The following is a 22,622-nucleotide window of genomic DNA, read 5'->3' on the forward strand; positions in this document are numbered from 1 at the left end:
AGGGTCAGACCCAATGACTGTAAGCTTTCACGTCCCTAAGAATTTCTCAATTATGAGTTACGCTGTCAAGGATAAGGAAGTGATTAGACAGATGGTCACCTTACTCCGTGATTTCTCCTTCATAGCCCTCGTGCAATCTACCACGATTATCTTCATAATCCCTCTATAATTCTATATAATTTATGCTTGGTAAGTTTCATTTAAAAGTCCAACATATTAAGAAGTCATTACACGTTTATGTCTTTACAGAATCACAAAGAACTCAGAGAAAGAAAGGGGGAGAGCACTTCTGCTGAGCACCTGGGCCCTGTCCCACCCAGCCTTGCCATGGCTCCAGCCCTGGTCCACGTGGTGCTTCCCTCATTCATGCCTTCCTTCCTTTGTCATCTTCTCTTGTTCAGTTTTCTTTCTTTCTTTCTTTTTTTTTTAAGAAAATCAGCTTAAAATATCACATTACCAACCTTTAATTATGTTGAAGAAATTCTTCCTTGATGGGCTCTGACTGACACAAAGTAATTAAACTCTCCAGGACAATAAGCTACCCAGAATTTGGCATCCATTAACTGTTTACGGTTTCACTACGTACTACAGTCATTTGAGATACTTTAAGAAAACCCTTCAAATACTGAGATGTTTATTGCATTTTTAAAGTGTCCACAATCTTAAATATCCTGTTTCAGATTCCTCCAGAATTCCTTTACAGCACATGACATCAAATACTGAAATAGGGTTCTCACAATATTACACTCGAAAATACCATTTAGGAACAATATTTTAGGAAATAGAGGGTTTAAGGCAAGACATTCATTTGGAAAAGGTAATTTCTCTCAATCATCTAGATCGACAGGGTTAGTTTTCCACCTCTTCAGTGCCTTGGGATACGCAACATACATTCAGCAACAGGGCACATGTATGACCCTACGGACATCTGCTGAGGTCCTGAGTGCCCATTGAAATAATGGAAATATTTTTATATAAGGCGTGGCCCACAGGGACATGGCATGGGAGGGGTTATTCACTCCATTCCCAATCTGGTATACAGGAAATTCCCCACCAAATCCGTCCCATTTGCCCCCCCACTTCATCATTTTTCAAACGAACACAAAGCCCTCGAAAAGGTGCTAAGATTGGTTTCTGTTAACAGAGACAAAATAGCCATCAGAGTGTTTTCCCCTTCATTGCTTTAATGATGAATGTCTAGAGGCTATTTCTTGATTCTGATTGCAAACATTGTTTGTTGTGGAAAAACTATTCTGTCCCAAAGAATTTTCTCTTTCATCACACTGTTTGGATCGAGACAGCTGCACGTTTTCATGTGGAGTCTTTCCTCTTTGAGTTTTTTTCACCGGCAACAATAATACTAAGATACCAGCAATGTGCAGGCAGTAATACCAGGAGCTAAAAGAAAAAGGACAGAGTTTACTTTATTAAATTTTGAGAATGATTCCTTAGCAACGGCATCCTTGTCAAAATGTCACAGGTCCTGCATAGGATGTGCATATTTACTCCATTAATTGGGCATTCCCGCCCCCGGCCCCTGCCCCATGACATGAAGCTCTCCAGCTCTGCAAGTGGGTATTTATAAAGCACCCTATAAAACCAGGCCACTTAAAAGCACGATACTAGATATCGTATTATATTCCTCTGTAAGGGTCATAAGTCCATGGCTACACAGAACAAAAACAAAAAGGTACTTATTAGCAGCTGCAGTGACCTGAAAATAATCTCTCAGTTCCACAGAACTGAACATTAAGCAAACAAAGAGAACGCAGAGCTACTCAAGACCTGAATGCTCTGGCCTCCTCCGCTGTGATGGTCCCTAATCAAGTTACAGATATTCCAATGATGTGAGTAATAGATAATATTGCCTCTTGATGGTTGCTGTCACATAATAAAGACCATGTTATTAAAAATATTATTAGAAGCATCATTCTTAAAATCAAATATAAATCAAATGTGACCTTTTAGAATTGTAAACTCAAGTGATTGTGAACAAAGTACCTGGGATAGAAAATCTAACCAACTGCTCAATCACATGTAAATTTATGTGATCATTTTGTGAAAAGGGGAATTTTAGCTGGAGTTCCTTGATGTCTTTCTGTGGGAGCATCGCCACATTTGGGCAACAACTTTTGACCACTCTGGGCTGTCGTTCTCAATGCAAGGGTGGTGGAAGCTCTATGAAAGGTGAAATTTTTGATCTCAAAGATATCACTAACACAGCGAGAGTGGAATCCGGTGGATGAGGAAGAGAATAAAGAGAGAAATCTAACAGGGAATGCAAAACAAGAACTTCTATAATACAGAGAAGACAAAAGATCCGTGAAACATCAAGGAATAAGAAGGGAACAAACTCATGAAAAAGAAGTAATTCAATTTTCTTTTGGCTAAAGCAATTAAGAGAATTAACAATTCCTTGTAAAGGATAAGCTACACATTTTTCTTTCTTTTTTTAAACTGCTCTGTCATACTACCTATTGTTCCTCTTATTTCAAGTTCCCCTATCCTTTCCTTTTCGGAGTTAGCCTTCCGACAGCCTGAACTTTTGGTGCCCAGACTTTACCAGTACTTACTCGTAATTATCATAAGGCATATTTTGCTTCCGCTCCCAGAATATTCCCAGTGACACATAAGCCTCTGCTTGAATACATACACTCCTACACCCTGACCCCAGAGCAGGGGTGAGCAAACTCCAGCCTGCAGGCTGCATCTAGCCTGATGTCACTGTCTTAACCAGAGGTACACGGACCTATAACATGGTATTAGCCCTGGGTGTACAATATAATGATTCAATATATGTACATATTGCAAAACAATCACCGTGGTAAGTCTAGTTAACATCCAAGTGTAAAAAGAACAGCCACCCTTTCCAGTTAAACCCCTGAGAGATCTGAGGCCGTGCTCGCCCCGCTGATACTTCTCTGTCTAAATCACACTCCTCTGAGGGGTGAGTGGTGGGAATCATTCCATAGAAAACCTGAGACTTGCTGATTTAAGATGAAAAGGTAACTATAGAAAGTAAGGGGGTGGTGCTATTTTTCTAAGCCATGCAATAGCAAAGCGCTCGCTCTTCAAAACAAAGTGGTTCCCACTGGCGTTTCTGTGAGAGTGACACTTACCTGTAAAACATGAACGATGGGTTTACGGAAAGAAGTACGAATGGCACAACTGTGTAGCTTATTGCTATTTGAGTCACTATCCATGTCAGAACATCATACAATAATTTCAGTTGGGGAGGTTTGATGAAATAATGTCTAAAGTTACTTCTCATCTGGAATAAAGAAACAAAAATATTTGCTTCATCTTTCATATTGTTTATAAAATCACACTGACCGTATCTGCTGTTTCAAGGATGAGGAGTGACTGCTATTCCCACGCTCAGCTGGCGGACGTCTACAATGGGGCCACCCCCGCGGGAGAAGTCAACTCGGTTCAGGAAAAACGAATAGGCATGTGTGTAAAAGATATGGAGAGAGCCGAATGTGGGAATGTGGGAATCCGGGTAAAGGGCATGTGGGAGTGCTTTGCAACTTTTCTGTAGATTTGAAGTTGTATTAAAAGTTTCTAAAAAAAGTTAAAAATAACACTCCTTAAATCGTATTTGGTAAAGTAGAGTATGTAAATAAAGTTCTGTCTGTTTTCACCTTTTCTACTACAATGAAATGAGACATCCTTCCTCTCCTTTAAGCTCTGCGTTGGTGAAAGACAGATGGGTATCATACACTGAGCTGAGGTCAAAAGACACTTAATCAGAATAAATGGCAACAATGCACATTACTCTCAAGATAGGTGTTTCCTAATAACTATTTAAATTTTTTTTAGCTTCCAAAAAAGTAAAAACATTTCAGTTTTGAAATGCACAAACCTAACCAAACATTATTTCCTCTTTTCTACTGTGTTCCCTGCTTTTCTTGTAACATGTTCAGAGGTGAAACACAGCCCTGCAGCGAGGATGCCACCGGGTTTTTCAGAAGTGACCTGCTGGAATTTTTTTTTTTTTTAAAGATTTTATTTATTTATTTGAGAGAGAATGGGATAGAGAGAGAGCATGAGAGGGGGGAGAGTCAGAAGGAGAAGCAGACTCCCTGCTGAGCAGGGAGCCTGATGCGGGACTCGATCCCAGGACTCCAGGATCATGACCTGAGCCGAAGGCAGTCGCTTAACCAACTGAGCCACCCAGGCGCCCCAACCTGCTGGATGGTTAATGGCGCTCCCATAGAGAGACCATGATTCCTAGTGGCCGGGTTGGATTCCGGCACCCACCACGTCTTGCCCGGTTCATGGCCACAGCAGCTACCCACCCTCTTCCATTCCATCCATCGATGGCAAATCAATTCTCCTGAGGCATGGCTTTCGGCATTCCATCCCCCTGCTTAAAAACCTCACCTGGCCCCCAGGTACGCAGACAGAATGAGGATTAGGCCCTTTCCCAGGCTGGTGTTCAAGTTCTTCTAGGACTACCCTTCCCTCTCCCTCCCCTGCACTCCTTTGCTCTTCCAGAATTATCTACCCCTTAGGTATTCATGATGTCTCTGCTTCAACCAGATTTACTTGTCATTTCCAAACACACTGGGCACTTTCAAACTTGGTTCTGCTAATGTCATTTCCATGCCTAAAATGTCACGTTCCACCCCCATCACACTTCACTCACTTTTGAAATAATGTTCATCTTTCAAAGCCCAAATCCAACTAAACTTCCCTAATGAGGCCACCTCGGGTCAACCCAACCAAAAGGATTTCTTTCACCTCGAAACAACTACGTTACTTACTGTAAAACCCATGGGATGTATCACACATGCCTCATGCTGTATGCACGCACACATACACACACGCGCTCACACACGTACATACGCCTTATGCCCCAGTTAGACCACAAACGACCAGAAGGTATGGCCCTTCGTTAATTCTTCTCTGAGACTTCCCTCCTATACCCCCCATGGTACCTGAAAATTGTATAAATATCTGCTAGTTTGTTAAATGAAGTCTTCTCCCCTGTAAGTGCTGTAAGAAGCCTGTGCAAACACCGTTTCTGTCATGTTACTTGCCTCTGACTTTTGAGGACTTACACTAAATTGTCCTTCTTCTTTGTCCACCCATGTCACCAACCTAATTTCTCAACTATTTCCCAAAATATTACTCCAGGTTCCAACCAGGCCAACACTCTATAAAGAACTGTGTCCACCAGCCCAGGAATGGCCCAACCACTCTGTTCATACTCCACTCTTCATCTAAAAGAGGACTCAAACGTGACAGCTTTCAGGAAACATTTCTAAAATAAACCTACCCTTCTGATCCTCTTTATTTAACTCAGTTTTTAGCTCTCGTTCAGAAAATTCTGTCAAGACAATGAACACTTTGTGGGGTACGTCCCATGTGCCAAGTCTTCTCCTCAGATGAACCAAGTGTGGAGCCCCCCGGGAGGGTTCAACAAACACGTGAGGCACACACCTCACTTCTGGCCACAAGGCCTGCCTGTGGAGGGGTCCTCAGCCTCCTCCACCAGTGCAAAGGGACCACCACCGAAGTAGGAAATGGAATTCTGGATACTCACAGCTCGCGCTGCCATTGTCATCACCATTCCTGTCAGAAACGTCAGATAATATCCTGGATACACCCCATGCCAAATGGCAGACAGAATGAATGTCTGGATAGTTGGACTCAAGGAGGCTCGTTCATAACAAACCCTAGAAGCCAGAAAACCACGGAGAGGCAAGGGCAGTGAGTTTAGATAGTCCACAGTGATCATTCTTTTCTTACCTGACAGGACAGAGAGTAACCAGGAAAACAGCCACCACTTAACATCAGCAATAACTTGACCTGTGACCTCAGGGAGGTGACAGCTATTTTCCTACTTAACTAGGAAAATAAATTTGATTTTCATCTTTTTATGGTATATGTAATAGCTAAAGTGAGCATTGCCAGTGTTTAGAAATCTACACGATTTACCAAAAAATCTTTAATATTAAAGATTTTTTATTTTACTTTTTTAAAAATTTTCTTTAATGACTTGTTTAATTAAGAACTTTCAACTGACCTAATAACACTTCTTTCTGGCAAGTCTGGCTGTGGCTTAGTCTAAAATTTCTTTGTAACAGGGTAAAGCACTCAGATGAAAATAAAATTTTCCAAAGGTATCAAATTTATTTTTTCTAAGTCATCTCTATGCATGGGGCTCAAACTCACGACCCCGAGATCAAGAGTCACGAGCTCCACTGCTGAGCCAGCCAGGTGCCCCAAAGGTGTCAAATTTAAAACACAACAGTAACAAAAATCACACAACAGATTAGCTGAGAGAATCTGCAGCGAACGGAGAGACTGCAAGGTACCACGAAGTGACACTATTGTATGGTGGGCATTTCGAGGGATAAAGATACTCAACTTGTCACAAAATAAAGGACATTCCCAAAAAAGGTCACTTGACACAGAACAGTGCTTAGAGCTGTACCGTCACAGGGCAAGATTCCATAAAGTAAACTTAAGGTAGAGTAACAGGTCTCACTGGGAACAAGAGGCAGAGTCACCGTGAGTTTCTGTGCGATTTCATAACGGGATGTTGCTATACTTGGTCTGCCTGTATCTCCCCCTTGGCCATGCGACCAACTCCTATCACAGATCCCAGAGGGTGCCCCCCGCCCCTGCTCCCGCTCCCGCTCCCTGCTCTTCCTCCCTACAGGGAATGGTGCGTGTAGGTGACGCTGCTGTGTTTTTAACAAGATCGCGAACTCTCTGGCTGCAGGGGCTGAGTCTTTTTGTCGGACTCATCCTTGTATCCCGTGCCTAACATGCAGAAGCACCTGTCAAACTGAAATATTTTAAAACTGGAACTGTTCTGGAAAATCTAGGGCATCTGTAGAGTGGTTGTGTAGCTACTTCGTTTTTACTTAACACATCTCCAGGGAATGAGAGTAGGAGGACACCGGCGATCTCAGACCCCGTAAAGATGCCAGGGAGGGCGCACCGAGAGGCCGGTGAGAGCTACGTTCACTACTCAGGCTGAAAAGTTCTCACATCTGATAGACTCTCGCTTCAAGGGATGTTAGCAGTGTTTCCTGGTTAACACCAAGGTCCCAATGTCACTCAACACACTGTTAATTTAATCAAGAATCGGAACTCAGTGAAGCTCAACCTCAAGGATTAGATGTCATAGCGCAGCTAAAGCCTGTTCTTGAAGAAACATACCTTTTGAGCCAAAGAGCTGTCTGAATATTCCAATTATCAAGAAACATCTTGAAACTTGTTGACATCTGAAAAACAAAAGAACTTTTTTTCTTTGGCCCACAAAATGATGAAGCTTGAAATAGAAGGAGTAACATTTTATTGTGCTAAAAATAAGTTACTTGACATTGATGGTTAGGGTACTGATTTCTTTCCTTAATACTGCTTTTCTAATACAGTAACATCATTGTGTAAGTGGAATTTGTTTATTTTAGAGACCATCTACACGAGATAAATGGATTATCACCATTTTCTCCTATATGTTAACAGTTACTGGGGTTGTCATAGGATGATCCCAAAGACATTCCTGATATATAAATGACCTTTCAGTGACCCTCCAATGACTCTTTCACCGGGGACTAGACGTCCCATCAAGCCACGATCCCCTCGCCTCCATGCTTCTTCAGCCACCATCTGTGGCCACCCGGAACCTTCGCCCCACCTGGAACCACCACCGTCCTCCCAGCTGTCCGGTCTCGCCACACAAGCCTCTCCCATAAAAGCTTCCCCTTGACCTCAGAGGGAACTTCTGGTCCCCTACCCCTCCCTCCCTCGGTAACTATATCCTCCTTGCATCTTCACTTCCTTCCCACCATGTAAATTCCATGGTCCATTATTTACTACTCTCATCAAAATGCTGGGTGTGTTTGTTTCTTTTTCCTTTTAACTCACCTCCTTATCAAAATCCTAACCCCAGATCAACTTTACTTTCCCCCTTCCCTACTTATAACCTCTGAATCTGGGTGCAGAATATCATACAGCCCTCGAGACTTCTGTCCGAAATCCATCCTTCTTGATCTCAGTTGAGGCTTCAACCTACCAAGCAATCCTTGCTTCCCTAAACAGTGTATTCTCCTCTTCCTGAAAACAGCTATTGGATTGAACCATTTTAAACTGGTTTTTTTTTTTTTTGCGGGTAAGTCAAAAGCAGGTAAATATCAGCAATTTCAGGAGATCCCAACTAGTACTTCAAAAGTTCCCCACTTTCGTATCTCTGGTCCTATCCCTTCCTCCCCATCTTCCCTCCCTTCCTCCCTCCCAACAGGTGATTTTGCCTCTAACTTTACTGAGATGATATAAACCATCAGACTTCAAATTCTCACATCAAAACTACAAAGTCAGCAGCCTCCGCAGTTCCCTTCCTCCGTCCCTGGTTCCTCCTCCAACACGGTCAGTCCCTGCACCTGGCCTCTTACCTCCCTGCTCTCCATCTTCTTAGGGACCTCGTGTGTCCATCAGCCTCTCTCTCCCTCTACCATATTTTCACACTGTCTTCCAATAGTCTAACTGGTAAACGTGTCAATCTCTCCATTTTAAAACAAAATTAAACAAAACAAAAATCCCCCCTTCAATCACCCGTTCCCTGCAGCTGTGGCCTTATCTCTACCCTCCTTCCCTATACAGGTCATGAATGCCTAGGAGTTGTATAATCTGGCCTTTACGCCTATCCCTCCCTGGACACTGTTACCACAATCACCAATAAACTCCCCTGTTGTTACAGCTGATGGCGCTCGTGAGCCCTCCTCTGGCTGCACATCTCAGCAGCCTTTTAACACTGACTACCGTTCCCTCCTTCAGAAAAACGAACTCCTTTATTCTTCACTTCCTCTTATACCATGCATTCTCAACGAGGGTGATATTGCTCCCAAGACGATAAAAACCAGTTCTTGGGAGGCAAAAAGTCTTATTATTTTCATGTATAAAGCACACGTATACATATAGTACATACACTGATATACGGTGTATGCGGTATTCAATTTCGTGGGGGCTTGATTAGGAAAAACACGTCTCAAAAGTCTCCACAGGGAAGCAATAATGAACAGGAAGTTAGAAACACTGCCATGTATTCATCACTCAATTTCCACAATTATCAGTTTTTCCTTCCCCTTCCGCACTTTATGACTGACAGTAAGAGAATTTCAAAGCAAATACCAGACATCTTGGTTCACCTGTAAATAGTTCAGAATTTACTGGACTTTTAAAAAACCAAGATCAGACCTAACAAAATTCTTACTCCTTAATATAATCATCTAATACTCCTTTTGTATTCAAGTATCCCTGATTGTTTAAAAACATGTTTTTCCGGTTGGTCTGTTCAATCGTGATCCAAGCAAGGTGCACACAGTGCATCTGGCTAAAACTTCTTTTAAGCTGTAACAGCCCCTCTCTGCCCGCCCCCTTTCCATGTCATTTATTTGTTGGGAAAAAATGGGTCATTTGTCTTGCAGAATTCCCCACTTCTGGATCTGGTGTTTAACTTACTTCTCCATACTCTACACTCCCTCTAAATTTAGCAAGACCGAAAGACCTAACCAGGTTTAACTGTCTCAGCAAGTGCTTGAGAGACGGTGCTGTATTTCCTATGGCAGCCCGTCACAGGCGCTTAATGACAGACTGTCCCACTTGGAGTGACGAGCCTTCAGTGATGCTAAGGTGCGTCGGTGGGTCCTGACCCATTCACTATAAACAGACTGTCTGTCAACCTTTCACTTAGAGTTCTGGTAGTTTCTACTGTTGGAGTAATTCTCGCAGGCTGGCAAACCGATGTCCCCTTTTCGTTCTGCTCTTCTCCCTCTGGCTCTTCCTTCTGACCTTCCTGACCCGCCTTCCGCAGCCCAGCTACAAGCACAGGTGCTCTGGGGAGCGGGGGGTTCTCATCCCTTCTGGGCCTCTCAGTGCTCTCTCGTGGCTACTCGCGTGGTTCCTCCCAAAACTTGAAATGCTACAGGCTGACAGCTCCCCAAGTAGGATCTCCAGCTCAGGTGTTGTGGCTGGAGTCTGGTCATTTATCCGCCTGCTGGACAACTTAGCTGAGTCTGAAATCTGAACACACAGTACGTTCCCCTTCAAACCTGTGCCTGTTTTTTGTTCCTTCTCGCAGCGAAAGGCATCGCCATAAAACTGGCTTAAGCCAGGTATCTGGTCCCGACGCGTAACTCACTCTCTCTTGCTGATGACACTGTAACACCGAGTTCTGCTGAGTCTCTCGAGCAGCGCTCCCAGGTGTTGATGTCTCTCCATCCCCACTGGCACTCCCCTGGTTCAGGCCACCATCACTTTGGATAAACACAACACCCTCCTAACAGACCACTCTGTCCCACGAGGGCAACTCATCCTACCTGATGCAACCAGATCGCTCCAAACCACAGCTGTGGTCACCTCACTCGTCTGCGTAAAACTCATCCACAGTACTCCATCGCTCTTTAAGAGCTCCAAACTCTTAATATGGCCTCTGGAAGTATCTGGGCCTGTCTTCAGTTTCTGCAGGCTCATCTGTCACCACTCCCTATGTTGTGAGCCTTACCCTGTCAGGATGTGCCCCCTCTCGTTGGAGTGCCTGGCAACCTCCTCCTTACCTTTTAGGACTCAGATGAGACATTACTTCCTTCAGGACCCCTCCCTGAGCTATCTCATCCGAGATGGAGCCCATCTTGTAGCACACACCCTGCACCTCTCCGATCACAATCTATCCTTCTGGGCCCCTTTGCCCTGCTCTAGATTAAAGCTCCCCAAGGGCCCAGATCACACCAATCTTACTCACTGGAGCCCCAGTGCCTGGCACACGTGCTGATCACCGACAAATATTGGCTGAATGAGTATTATTAATAAAAAGCCTTCAACACCACTCTTGGGACATCACATCATAACCCATAAAAGCAAAGTATGGTACATAAAGTATCACATGGTAACTAACCTGTAAATGATTGACTAACCTCTATTTGTTGAATTCTCAAATTGGAAATCAAGTCCCAACGAGCTGTTCCATTTTCATCATATCCTCTGAAACCAAAGCCTGCAGCATTATTAATAGCATCAGCTGCAGTAAACAAAGTGAAAAGAGCGTATTAAGAATCCATGTAACAATCTACCATGTTCTCCCAGAAGGTATATGTTATTATATACTAGGATCTTTTGAACAGTAGATTTATTCATTTTCATCTTTATCTGATATTATAATAAAATGGGCCTGGATCCAGTTTTTAGGATATCCTAACAGTTTCTAGGATATTCCCTCGTATTTAGGATATGAGCTGTAAAGTTTGTTTCTTCTAACAGAGGACTCTAATTTTTCAAATTGGTCTTTAACTACATATCCTCAAGAGGGCGCTCTCCCCGCTCGCTACTAAGATACACCTCAACACGTTAACAGTCAGTCCATTCCCAGGCAACTTACCTAAGGTCCATGCAAAATAGTATTTGGGTCTGGCAGCCAAAAGTGAGACATAGAGATAGACGACTTTTGTCGGCCATGAAGCTGTAGCCTGAAAATGCTCATCGATGTTATACTCCACAGGTAATGTTTTAGAGATGGTCAAGTGAAAGAATAAGGAAAGTCCACAGACTAAGAGCTTCTGAATGACTGCGACCTGAAAGAACGGGACAAGATTTCATAAGCTTAATCTATACCCCTTTTAATTCATCTGCTATACTACTGTCAGATTAATCTGGCATAAACTCTATAACTCTCCTGGTCAAAAATCATAAACTACGCTGCACTCAGCATTTCAAGCCCTCAGGGTCTCAGGATAGGAACATGTATGTCCAGCCTTCTCTCTACTACCTCTGGATTAGGGCTCAAGTCACACTAGAAACCTCAATTTATGTTTTCAAAGCTTTCAGTTAAAAAAAAAAAAATACCTGAAAGCAAACACAGGCCTATAGGTGTGGAATACACAAAAATAATCACATGAGTAACTTTTGGGAGTGGATTTCATATTACACACACACACACACACACACACACACACACACACACACACACAGAGCTTATTTTTCCATTGTGCTTTTCCCTGCATTTTCCAAATGCTATGTGTATTTCATGGACATTATTTTTACACTAAACAATTTAATGCATCCCTTTAAGTCTGACAGTTCTCCAATGCAATTTTGTTCACAAATGATAAAACCAAAAGAACTACACACCCAAGAAAAAACGACTTGCATGAAAGACTGGTGGGGGGAAAAAAAAGGCCATTCTTTCCTATATCCTGGTAAAGTTAAATCACCTTAAAAGAATCCAACTCATGGTGTTTTTGTATTTTTAGTAGGCCAGAATATTTCAATCTGACTCAATATAGGGGAGCTTATAGCACCTGCCAAGGGAAAGAAACACGTGGAAGAAAGGAAAGGCTGCGTCCAGGTAATGGAACATCACAAAATACTTAGATTTTGAGCGTCCAGCATAGTAGTCAAATACTATTCAAATTAACTAATCTGCAAATGAATGTTCCTATTGTCACACTTTCTACAACAGTGTCAAAAGACAGGGCTCAAAGGCAAGAGTCAAAGCACGCGCCAGATTCACTGCATTTCTGAAAACGCCCTCTTCGCCCTGGGCCGCTTGTTAGGAGGGACTGAGCGCCTGAGGACTCCGCTGCAGCTTTCATTCCCATTCTCCTCAAGGTTTTTTTAAAGCTTTCTCTAGTACAATAAGGCCACCTTTTCTTCACCCCTCCCCCCAAATATATAATAAGCTTTACATCTGAGAAGAGATTTAAAACAGGTAATTAGAGAGAAATTGCAATTGTAAGCACAGTGAGATGAAACAAATGGCCTCATACATTAACCTAAAAATTGGGTGTATCACCTTAGTGACACAATGAGCAATACTGTGGCCGTCAGACTAGACACACAAGTTTCCAGGTCTCAGTTTCAAAACAAAAACTGAAGTTGCATACACTTGATCTCAACTACCAGGGGGCTCACAAAGGCTCAGGCAATGTGGGATCAGGTAGCTCGGAAGGCAGGAGTGAGGGCCTAAGCCTGGGAGGCCAGGCATGACCCCTGGTTCCCATCGCCTCCCTGCTTAGTAAGGGGGCACCCTTCCACCATTCCAGCAGGAGGCCAGAAGTTAACTCTCAGAGAAGCTGAACCAGAGAAGATCCAGGCTTAGGGACATGGGTCCAGAGTGGGGGGCTGGGTAAGTACGAGAATGAAAACGGGGAGACTCTGGAGGAAGTCTGCAGCCTGAGAGGTGGAATCTTCAGCCCCCGTGCCTGGGCCAGCCCCAGAAACCAGCTGTCAAGTTTGTATCTACCTCGTAAGATGGCAGAAGACTGAGGGATCCTTCACTAAGAAGCTAAGGAGCCCCAGAGGAAAGTCCTACAGATGTCATGACAGAGACTGACAAGTGCTCCCCAGAAGCCACCCTCCTCTTCTTGCACAACGATGGAATTTTTATATGGGCCCGTCTAGCTAAAGACCACACGTGACTATCCCCTTCACAGCTGAGTGTAGCCACGCGGTCCATGCGATGTTGGCTCGAGTACAGCTCCTGTGGCGAGCCAGCTCACATGGTGGGGATGGGGGCAACGCCCCAAGGATGGCAAAAACAGGGGAGAGCTTGGATCCCCAACCCACGGAGCCGCCACATTACCCATGGACCACTGACACTTCAGATGTCATGGGAGAGACCTTGTTTAGGCCATTGTGATTTTGGTCCTTGTTTCAGGGCCCAAACCTGTACCTGATTTAGATAAAGACAATCAGGAGGTCCCCAACAGAAGGGCCACTGGCTACCTGATTGTCCTACTTTGGATCCTAAGAGTCTACATACTCCAGGGATGCACAAAGAGCTTCCAAATGCCTTTGAGTGATTTGTAAATAACTACCACTTCTGACTATATAGACTTTACACATATGGAATTTACGCTAAAAATATAGTAAGACAGTGAAATAATAGATTAAGAGTATTTGCCCTTGCCAACCTCTGATTTATGATGTCTACAACCCAAAAGAGGAAAAGCCACCTTTTATAAGAGTGAATCCCACAAAAATTCAGAGTGAGGTGACAGAATATATAAATTTGTATTATTCTTTGTTGGGTTTGATTTACTGCAACTCAGAAGTTTATACCACTTGAAATTTTTCAAATATTTTACACCATTATGTCTAGGACCTTGATTCCTAGCTTTTAATCCTCTTTCCAGTATTCCAGAGTAAGATTCTGGAATATGGAAGCTATCTGTATTAATCCTTTCTTTCTCCTGTGGCAGTGAGATCTCTAAAGGCTTTAAGCGGTCAGCCTGGAGACACAAGTAGTCAATGGAAGAGATCTGAATGTACTCAATTTCAAGTCTGAAATTCAAGCCCGTATGATATGGCATTTATCAATTAACATTTAACCAGTAATAAAGTATGAAGACAAAAGCACCTTTTTGGTACAAAACACAATGAGTCACATGGCAGAAAAGAGATAAAATAAGAGCTCTTGTGAATGGGTGCAAATTTCCTCATTCACGCTTCATTTTATAATTAACTTGGAAAGGAAGGTGATCCTTTGCTCCAAAGCCCCACATTCAGAAAAAACATACTAGCCCCCTTTTTTGTCTCATAGTTTTGATCGGCCTAGTTCTCATGGGACTTTTAGCTTCTACCAGATCAAATCCAACAGAAACTCGGCCTACGCAAAGTCTCAGAGCCTTTCTTGATAAAGGAGCATCTATCCCAGCAATCCAAAGGAAATAAAGCTTATGTTCACTTGTGAGGCAATCTGGCACGGACTTCGTACTGGGACTGCCTGGGTTTGAATTCCGGTTCTCCTGCTGCGAGCCTGGGACATCTCAGTCAAATCACGTAGGCCTGACTTCCTCATCTGTTAAGCGGTCAGAGTCACAGCACCTACCCTGTGTTGTGAGTGCTGAGAGAGTAACTGTGAGGTGTCCCCAACAGGGCCAGGCACACGGGAAGTGCTTTCAAAGTGTTAGCTATTGTTAACTGTTCTATTGTGGGGAAGCAGGAAAACTTTTGTGGACAAGGTGGTATTTGACGTAGGCCTTTAAAGAGGAGTAAGACTTCAACTGGCGATGACCAGGAGGAGGAGAGGGAAGTCAGGAGGGGAGAAGAGAACACTTTAGATTAGGTGGAACGTGAAGTGCAGGGAAGGAAGAAGCCTGAGAAACTAGGCTGGGTTGGGTCCGTGCAAATGGCTTTCTTGTAAAATATTCGATAACTATAAAACGTCGTTTTCACTCAGGAGCTCAGTACTGTTTTTTTTTTTTTTTTTAAAGGTTTTATTTATTTATTTGAGGGAGAGAGAGGTGGGGGAGAGAGAGCACGAGCAGCGGAAGGGCAGAGGCAGAGGGAGAAGCAGGCTCCCCGCGGAGCAGGGAGCCCGATGTGGGGCCAGATCCCAAGACCCCGGGATCACGACCTGAGCCGAAGGCAGACGCTTAACCCACTGAGCCACTCGGGTGCCCCTCAGCACCACTTCTTAAGTAACCTTAGTTTTGTTCTTTGATGATGATCGTACCGCCACTAGACATCACTACTAACTGCAGTGTGAAGAGTCATTTATCTTAAAAATAGCTTCAAAGGCACAGTAAGTTCAGACCTGGAAGGTATCAGTATCGTTGAACAAAGAACACTACGCAACACAAGCTGTCGAGGCTCAGGTCAACCTCACGAGCTTACGTTCGGTGACGGCTCTGCTCTCTCACACGGCATGTCCTCTTTCCCACTTGCGCCTGGCGGCGCCCTGTGGTGCGCCCGGCCCTCGATGAAGGTGATGTAGTCTCTGTAGGAGCAGAGTGGGCCCGCCAGGATGCCCATGAAGTTGCAGTTGTAGCTCAGGTACTCCAGGAGGCTCGGCATGCGCCTGCGGGTAAAACACACGCAGCTCGTGAGACGGGGCCCCGAGCTCACCGAAAACATGGGTGCAGGAATCAGGGGCTTCCACCTCGCTGCTCTTCCCCTTTGTGCCACAAAGCAAGCTTTAATTTTCATTTGCATTCGTATGATAGGAATTCCAAAGATGAGGATGTGGTAATGCCCAGCACTATTTCTGGAGAAGAGAATTTCCATACAGATCTTTGTGAGCAACTACAAAGGGATGCCACTGGATTTCTCCATTACAAAACAAACCTGAGACCGACAAGAGACGGCATAAAGAATCGTCCCCTACCAGTTAGTCGGTCACTCGCCCAACAAATCCATGTGTGCATTGACTACGTGCCCACACACTCCAGGGTCTAGAGATGCTACAATAACAAGGCAGAGCAATAGTCTGCACTCACAGAGCTCACATAACAGATGCAGAAAGCAGATAATTGAAAAATATGTATAAAATATTTTCAGAGGTGCTAAGTACTACAAAGATAAAGGGTTCTTCTTATATCTATGTAAGAAGGCCTTCTATAAGGCAGTGAGACAGGGAGCTATGTGAGTAACCGGGACAAGGATTCCGCGCAGAGGGAACAGTGAGTGTGAAATCCCTGAGAGGGGGTGCGTCCAGCAGCAGGGAGGCTGGTGTTGCTGAACCAGGGAAAGAAACGGGAGAAAAACCAGAGAGAACCAAGGTGAGATCATCTAGGGCTGCCTTATAAGCCATGGTAGGAACTTTGGCCTTTATTCTGAATGCAGTGAAAAAACTACAGTAGGGTTTCCGAAGAATCCCTCTAGCCCGACAGGACAAGGGTGGATGTCAGAGGCCAGCCAGGAGGCCACTGGGATCCCCCGACAGGAGGTGACAGTGGCCGGGAACAGCGGGGGAGCAGCACCTGCATACGCCCTGGCAGGACAACCCGGGGGGTTTGCTCACAGACTGGACGTGGGTGCAAGAGAGTACCGAATGAAGGATGCCTTGCAACATTCGTCATTCAACTGCTTTGAGGTCTGTCCCGATGGCACATGGCATCTAAAGTTTACGGAGCTTTCTAGATCTTAATGCAAGGAACTGGGTAAAAAATACTTAGTAACACAAGAACCTATATAGACCGTATACATTATCACATAGATGAATTAGCAGTCTACGTCTTTCTTTTCCTTTTTTTTTTTTTTTTTTTTTTAAAGAGAGAGAGCACATGTGCAGGAGCATGAGGCAGACAGCGGGGAGGGGCCGAGGGAGAGAGAAGCTCAAGCAGACTCCCTGCTGAGCGCGGAGCCCGCCCCGCCGCGGGTCTCAAACTCACAACCCTGAGATCATGACCTGAGCCGAAATCAAGACTTGGATACTTAACTGACTGGGCCACCCAGGTGCCCCTTATTTATTTTCTACCAGCAGTTCCATTTACTAAGTTTGCTTCCCACTGGCAATTATAAACTATAATCAATAGAAGAACGACTCCACCTGAGGATGGGAAGCAGGCTTCTGGAAGACGTTATGATCCTTCCTTCCTCTCTGAGAAGTGGTTTCCTTAAAAAGCACAAACCCTCTCTGTGGCCAAGAGAAGCTGAGAAACCCCCTTATATGTACCTTTATAAAAAACAATAAACAAGAAAGCAGTGCTTCCTGTCCATCTGATACTAGCTACATCCCCACTCAGCCCAAACTCCTTTTTTAGATCTTTCCAGAATTATTCTTCTACATTTAAAAGCGTTTTGAGCCTTACATATTTTCTCCTGAAGGCTCAAAACTGAGGAGAGAAAACCGTTGCTGGCAGATTTGCTCTTGCATTTTTTTCCGTAACGCTGAAAGAGGATGCTTTCTCACTGCCCCACTTGCTGGGGTAAGCGCCCGACAATCAAAAGCCACGGAAGAACTTCCTGTGCTCCCGCCACAAATCTCCATCTCAACCCACCCCAAACAATGCCAGGTTGTCAAGGCGCAGCCCAGTCCTACCAAGTCAAACTATGTATCACAATTTGCAAGGACAGGAGATAACTCTGAACCGTGAAATCTGCTGAAGTAATTTCTGGCTCAATGGTCATATCAAGTGACGAATCATTTTCGGTACTCAATAGATAATTTTAATATTTGCTCTTAAAATGAGAACAAAGTATAACTGTAATACTTCATTTATGACATTACATGAAAGAATCATCCTTTCATTCCATAAATATTTATTTGGGATCAACTCCACATTGTCCCAGGTTCGAGCTTCTCAATCTCAGCATTACGGACTGTTTGGGACAATACTTCTTTGTTGTCAGGGGCTGTCCTGGGCACCGTAGGGTGTTTAGCGGCATCCTGGCCTCCACCCACTAGGTGTCAGCAGCACCCCCCCCTCCACTGTGACAACCAAAAATGTCTCCTGCGGGGGCACAAGCACCCTCAGTGGTGAACTGCCATCGAGGCCATGAGGACAGAGTGATAAATGGGCCAAAGTTCTATCCTCACAGAGTTTACATCAGAAAGACAGAGAGAGGGACAAGCAAAATAAATACATAACATCAGACAGTAATACATATTGTGAAGAAAAATCAAGCAGGGCCAAGGACAGAGAGTGACGGCAGAGAAGGGGGTTTCTGACAAGGAGCTCTGTGTAGTTACGAGCGGCAGAGCTACTAGCTCTTGTCAGGTCTTGTACCTAGTGGTCCTAAGCGGTTAGTCTGCTCCCAGTTAACTACACGAGGAGCCACTGTGGGGTTTCCCTCAGAGGAGGGGAAAAATATAATCCAACACACATTACAAAGACCCCTGGCTGCTGAGTGGAAGGTAGACGGTGGAGGGAGAGAAGACAGACATCTGAACCCTGCTGGGGGAGCTGTTCCAAGAGACCAAGTAGAGAGCGAGGGTCCAGCTGGGGTGGTCTCAGTGGGACTGGTGAGAAGCCAGTCAGATCAGGGTCAGTCAGATGTCATGGTCACATGAGAGACAGGTCTCCAAGGGAGAGTGAACTTGCCAGTGAAGCAGATTTGCAGTAAGAACGCGTGAGTCTGCCCAAGTTTTCGCCCTAAGGCACTAGTGACAAATGGTGCCGCTGTGAACTAAGCCAATAGTGGGCTGGGGAGAGGGAGGAGGGAGGCAGGACTCAGGAGTTCTATTTGGAACGTGTTCTATTTGAGACGCCAGCTCAGATCCATGCTGGGATGCTGAAATGGCAGTTGGCTACAAGGCTGGAGCTCGGGAGACGGGGGAGGGGGGAGGACAGTTACGAGCCCTCAGGTATGCAGACAGTATTTAGGGGCAACGGACTGCATGTGATGCCCAGAGAAGACGGAGATGTCTGAAGGTGTGCCTTGGAGTCCACGAATATTAAGTGGTGAGCCTCGCAGCGGGGGGATTCAGCAAAGACGACAGAAGTAAACAGCCACGGAGGCAAGAAGTAAACCAAGAGGGTGGTGTCCCGGGAGACGAGAGAGGAATGTTTCAGGGACTGAACGGTCCGCTGGATCGGACGGTACTGAGAGGCTGAGCTGCATGCAAACCAAGGCTGACCACTTACGCCCCCCGAGATAAAGGGTCCCCTTGAAGCATGCTATCAGACCAGCGGTGAGGACACACCCGACTGCGGGGGCCCGAGGAAGGAATGGGGGTGAGGACGGGGAGACAGTGACATACATCTTTCCCAGAGTCTTGCTCTAAAGGCTGCAGAGTAATGGGGAGGGAGCTCGAAGGGGAAGTGAGGTAAAGGTGTGTCTCCTTTCAGCGGGAAAAGATGGAGAACCGATGAGTGACCATGCAAGGGGCGGGACAACCGAGGAAGCAAAAGCCTCGAGTTAAAGAGAAGCAGCTGGATTCAGTGAGAAGTGAGAAGCTGGCCTCGGACTGGATGAGGGACAGTGAATCCTTGGTATGGGACAGAAAGAGGATTATTTGTTACAGACACAGGCAGTCTGGCAGGTTTAGTGGTAGCAAAATGAAGTAGGGCTGCCTTTCTTTTCTCCAAGAATCAAACTTTGCTACCACCCTAAGTGAGTGCGGGGGAGGGAGTGCTGTAAGTCTGAGGAAGGAGCACACAGGAGCTCATGGTGGGGGGGCGGGGAGCGCACGGGACAGATGCAGCCGAACTCCTGGCAACACTAAGGCCATGATTCTAAATTTGCAGTAACGCACTCAAAACAGGTCCAATCTGCAATGAATGTTTTCCACTCTGCTTTCTTCCACTGTTTAGGTAGGCAGAGAGTCGAATTTAATAGGGTTTGGGGTTTTGCCAGGTGGGTGTGTGGGAGGGAAAGGCAGAAACGGGGGGGGGGGGCGCTGAGTGTCTCTTAATGAGAGGTTTAGGGATGGGCGAAGGACGCCTAAAGATTACAGAACCCAGATCAAAGTAATCTCTCTGAGTATATTCAAATGTATACCTACTGATATGTAAATACTGACTATAGAGAATATCAAAATAGAATAATCTTAAAGATGGGGAAAATATAAGAAGATTCCCAAGACATGCTACCAAAAGGGTCTACCTACTATCACAAGCTTAACCTCATTCTTCTGACAGCCATGCATCTGTTTGTTCTAGATTTACCGAAAACAAGGGGCTTCCTAGGAATTTTTCTTTAGGTAAAATGATTCAATCTCTAATTATATTAGGTTAAGATAGAGCCTTCCAAGAAATTAAGCTATTCCTTAGATTAGTCAACAGAGTACTATCATAAATGAAGTAGAAGCCTACCCAGAATGAATTCCTCAAATAATACCGAGAAGGTCTTACTGGTTCTTCATTATTTCAAAACATGGTGTCTATGTGTTGTATTAACATATCTTAGCCCAGTAACTGCCATCAAGTTATCGGTCTATAAACAGAAGCAGCGATTATCACTCATTACTACATGGCAGACATGAAGACTGTCTTCAGGGAACTCAGAAAATCATAGGAGAGAGAGAAAATTTAGTGATATCCGTGTGGTACATAAGCAGCACATCCTGTAGGCTGATATATCCAAGGTGCCATGGGAGCCTTACAAGGGACAGGTAGCCTAGCCTCGCAAGATGTGGTGGCAGGGCGGTGTGCGGAGGGAGGAAAGTTTGGTTTTCAGGAAGTCAGTACCGCCAACAGGATGAGTCAGCCTTAGCCATGAGAGTGAAGTGCATCTGAGGCAGAGACCGCGCGAATCAAGGCACGACACGGTGAGAGAGAGCACGTACCTTACAGCCAACCCCCTCTGTGATGACGTCAGTTCTTCATCCTTTCGAAACATCCCTGAAAAATAAAAACAGGGACTTTTATCAGTTATGGTTTCCTCCAAGAAAAGAATGGTGTTTTTCCCCATTCACACTTCCACCACTTTTCTCATTGGAAATTCAAGCTATAATCCCAATTTTGGAATCACTGGTTCCTTTCTTTCTCATTGCAACACAGGTTCAAACACATCAAAGGATCACCATGTAACCCAACACATCTAGGTCTGTAGGAGATAAACACCACAAATCAGGGCACAAATCCGACTCTTCTCTAGAGGAAATCATTATTAACTTAAAAATTCCAAAATGCTAGTATATTTTATAGCAAACACTATGACTTTCAAAAGGGGGCATTAAGATGTTTCTATTATTAGATGATTTAAATGACTAATCAGTATTATGGGCTACAAGCTCAACATAAAGCAAGGAATGATTTCCTTATCTCTCAATGACTCTAAGGAATGAAAACTGTACTTACACACCTTCTCCATCCATTTCTTTACTTTCTCTCCCCAAAGAGGAGGATACGATTTACAATTACACATCAACTTACTAGATTCTAAGCCCAATTTAAAGACCAAAGGAGGACTAAATTAAGAGGCAAACAATATACTTAAAAATTATTTGTAGGTCTTCCATAGGAGAGGGTACAGGATGGGTGATCTATATATACAGTGGGGCTAGAAGCCCCATGCAAGAAGCTCCCTAGGCCACTACGAATGACAGGTCTGATGGGGATGCTCCTCCAGTCTGTGAAGAAACCAGAGTCAAACTCGTGACTCACAGCCCAGACTTTTAGCATTTCCTATGGCAAGGTGTCCATTCACTGAAGATATAAAATACGAATATATAAATATTTATGCTAAAAATATATGTAACTGTGTGTATTATATATTAAGGGATAAGGGGCATGGGGAAAACATCAAATATTAATAAAAATGTAACACAGAGATGAAGCAGGGACTAATACCACTTGATTGAGATCAAATGTCTATTTCCTTTATATTTTAAATTGCCACTAATGTGGGTCCTATGACAGGATCCCATTCTTTTACTCTGTTTTTGTCACTGGATCAAGTGTGAAATTGAGATTAAACACTGCAGAAAAATAAATACACTTTAATGTAGACAGAGTTAAAGATTCCCCTCTCTGACCTCCTTAAATACAGAGCAGAAAGTTAGGGTCATATCTCAGGTGAAAGTACATTTGAATAGGATTTCTTTCAGCGACAAAAGATTAATTTCTAAATTCTTACCATCATGAATTTCGTAAGCCAAACTAGTGATCTTCTGGGTAATTATCATCATTGGGCTGTGACAAAATAAAAAAAAACAAGTATTTGAAAGCAGAAACTTAAAATAATACTTAGGATGTATGAAAAAGAGTTTACTCTGCTTATACAACTACAAAATTCTGACATTTTTTAACATACAAAACGATTTTGAAGGGATTTCAAAGAGATAATCCAGGGGTTGCTGTGTTTGGGGTAGGTATAGGAGCTGATGGATCCAGGTCTTCTCCCTTGCTTTAAAAAAAAAAAGCAGGAAGGGAGGGAGGGAGGGAAGAAGAGAAGGGAAGGGCGGGCAAGGAGGCAGGCAGAGAGAGAGAGAGAGAGAGAGAGAG

General features: G+C 44.3%; 1 protein-coding gene across 7 annotated transcripts in view; it reads right to left on the reverse strand.

Moving 5' to 3' along the window:
- Positions 1–414: 414 nt before the first annotated feature.
- The window catches only part of MBOAT2 (membrane bound glycerophospholipid O-acyltransferase 2), a 95,260-nt gene continuing 73,052 nt past the window's right edge, over positions 415–22,622 (reverse strand). For all 7 annotated transcript variants that reach the window (XM_073896969.1, XM_025867569.2, XM_073896970.1 and 4 more), the window contains 9 exons: positions 22,255–22,310; positions 20,963–21,017; positions 15,628–15,811; positions 11,390–11,582; positions 10,929–11,032; positions 7,180–7,244; positions 5,552–5,684; positions 3,120–3,271; positions 415–1,398 (listed from right to left, as the gene is read on the reverse strand). In XM_073896969.1, coding sequence (XP_073753070.1) covers positions 1,176–1,398; positions 3,120–3,271; positions 5,552–5,684; positions 7,180–7,244; positions 10,929–11,032; positions 11,390–11,582; positions 15,628–15,811; positions 20,963–21,017; positions 22,255–22,310 — 1,165 coding nt within the window. In that variant the 3' untranslated portion in view covers positions 415–1,175. The remainder of the gene's footprint in view (positions 1,399–3,119; positions 3,272–5,551; positions 5,685–7,179; positions 7,245–10,928; positions 11,033–11,389; positions 11,583–15,627; positions 15,812–20,962; positions 21,018–22,254; positions 22,311–22,622) is intronic.

The sequence above is a fragment of the Callorhinus ursinus genome, unplaced genomic scaffold (assembly GCF_003265705.2).
Source record: "Callorhinus ursinus isolate GAN/ISIS: 27379988/994484 unplaced genomic scaffold, GSC_fseal_2.0 scaffold10, whole genome shotgun sequence".
Taxonomy (NCBI): Eukaryota; Metazoa; Chordata; class Mammalia; order Carnivora; family Otariidae; genus Callorhinus; species Callorhinus ursinus.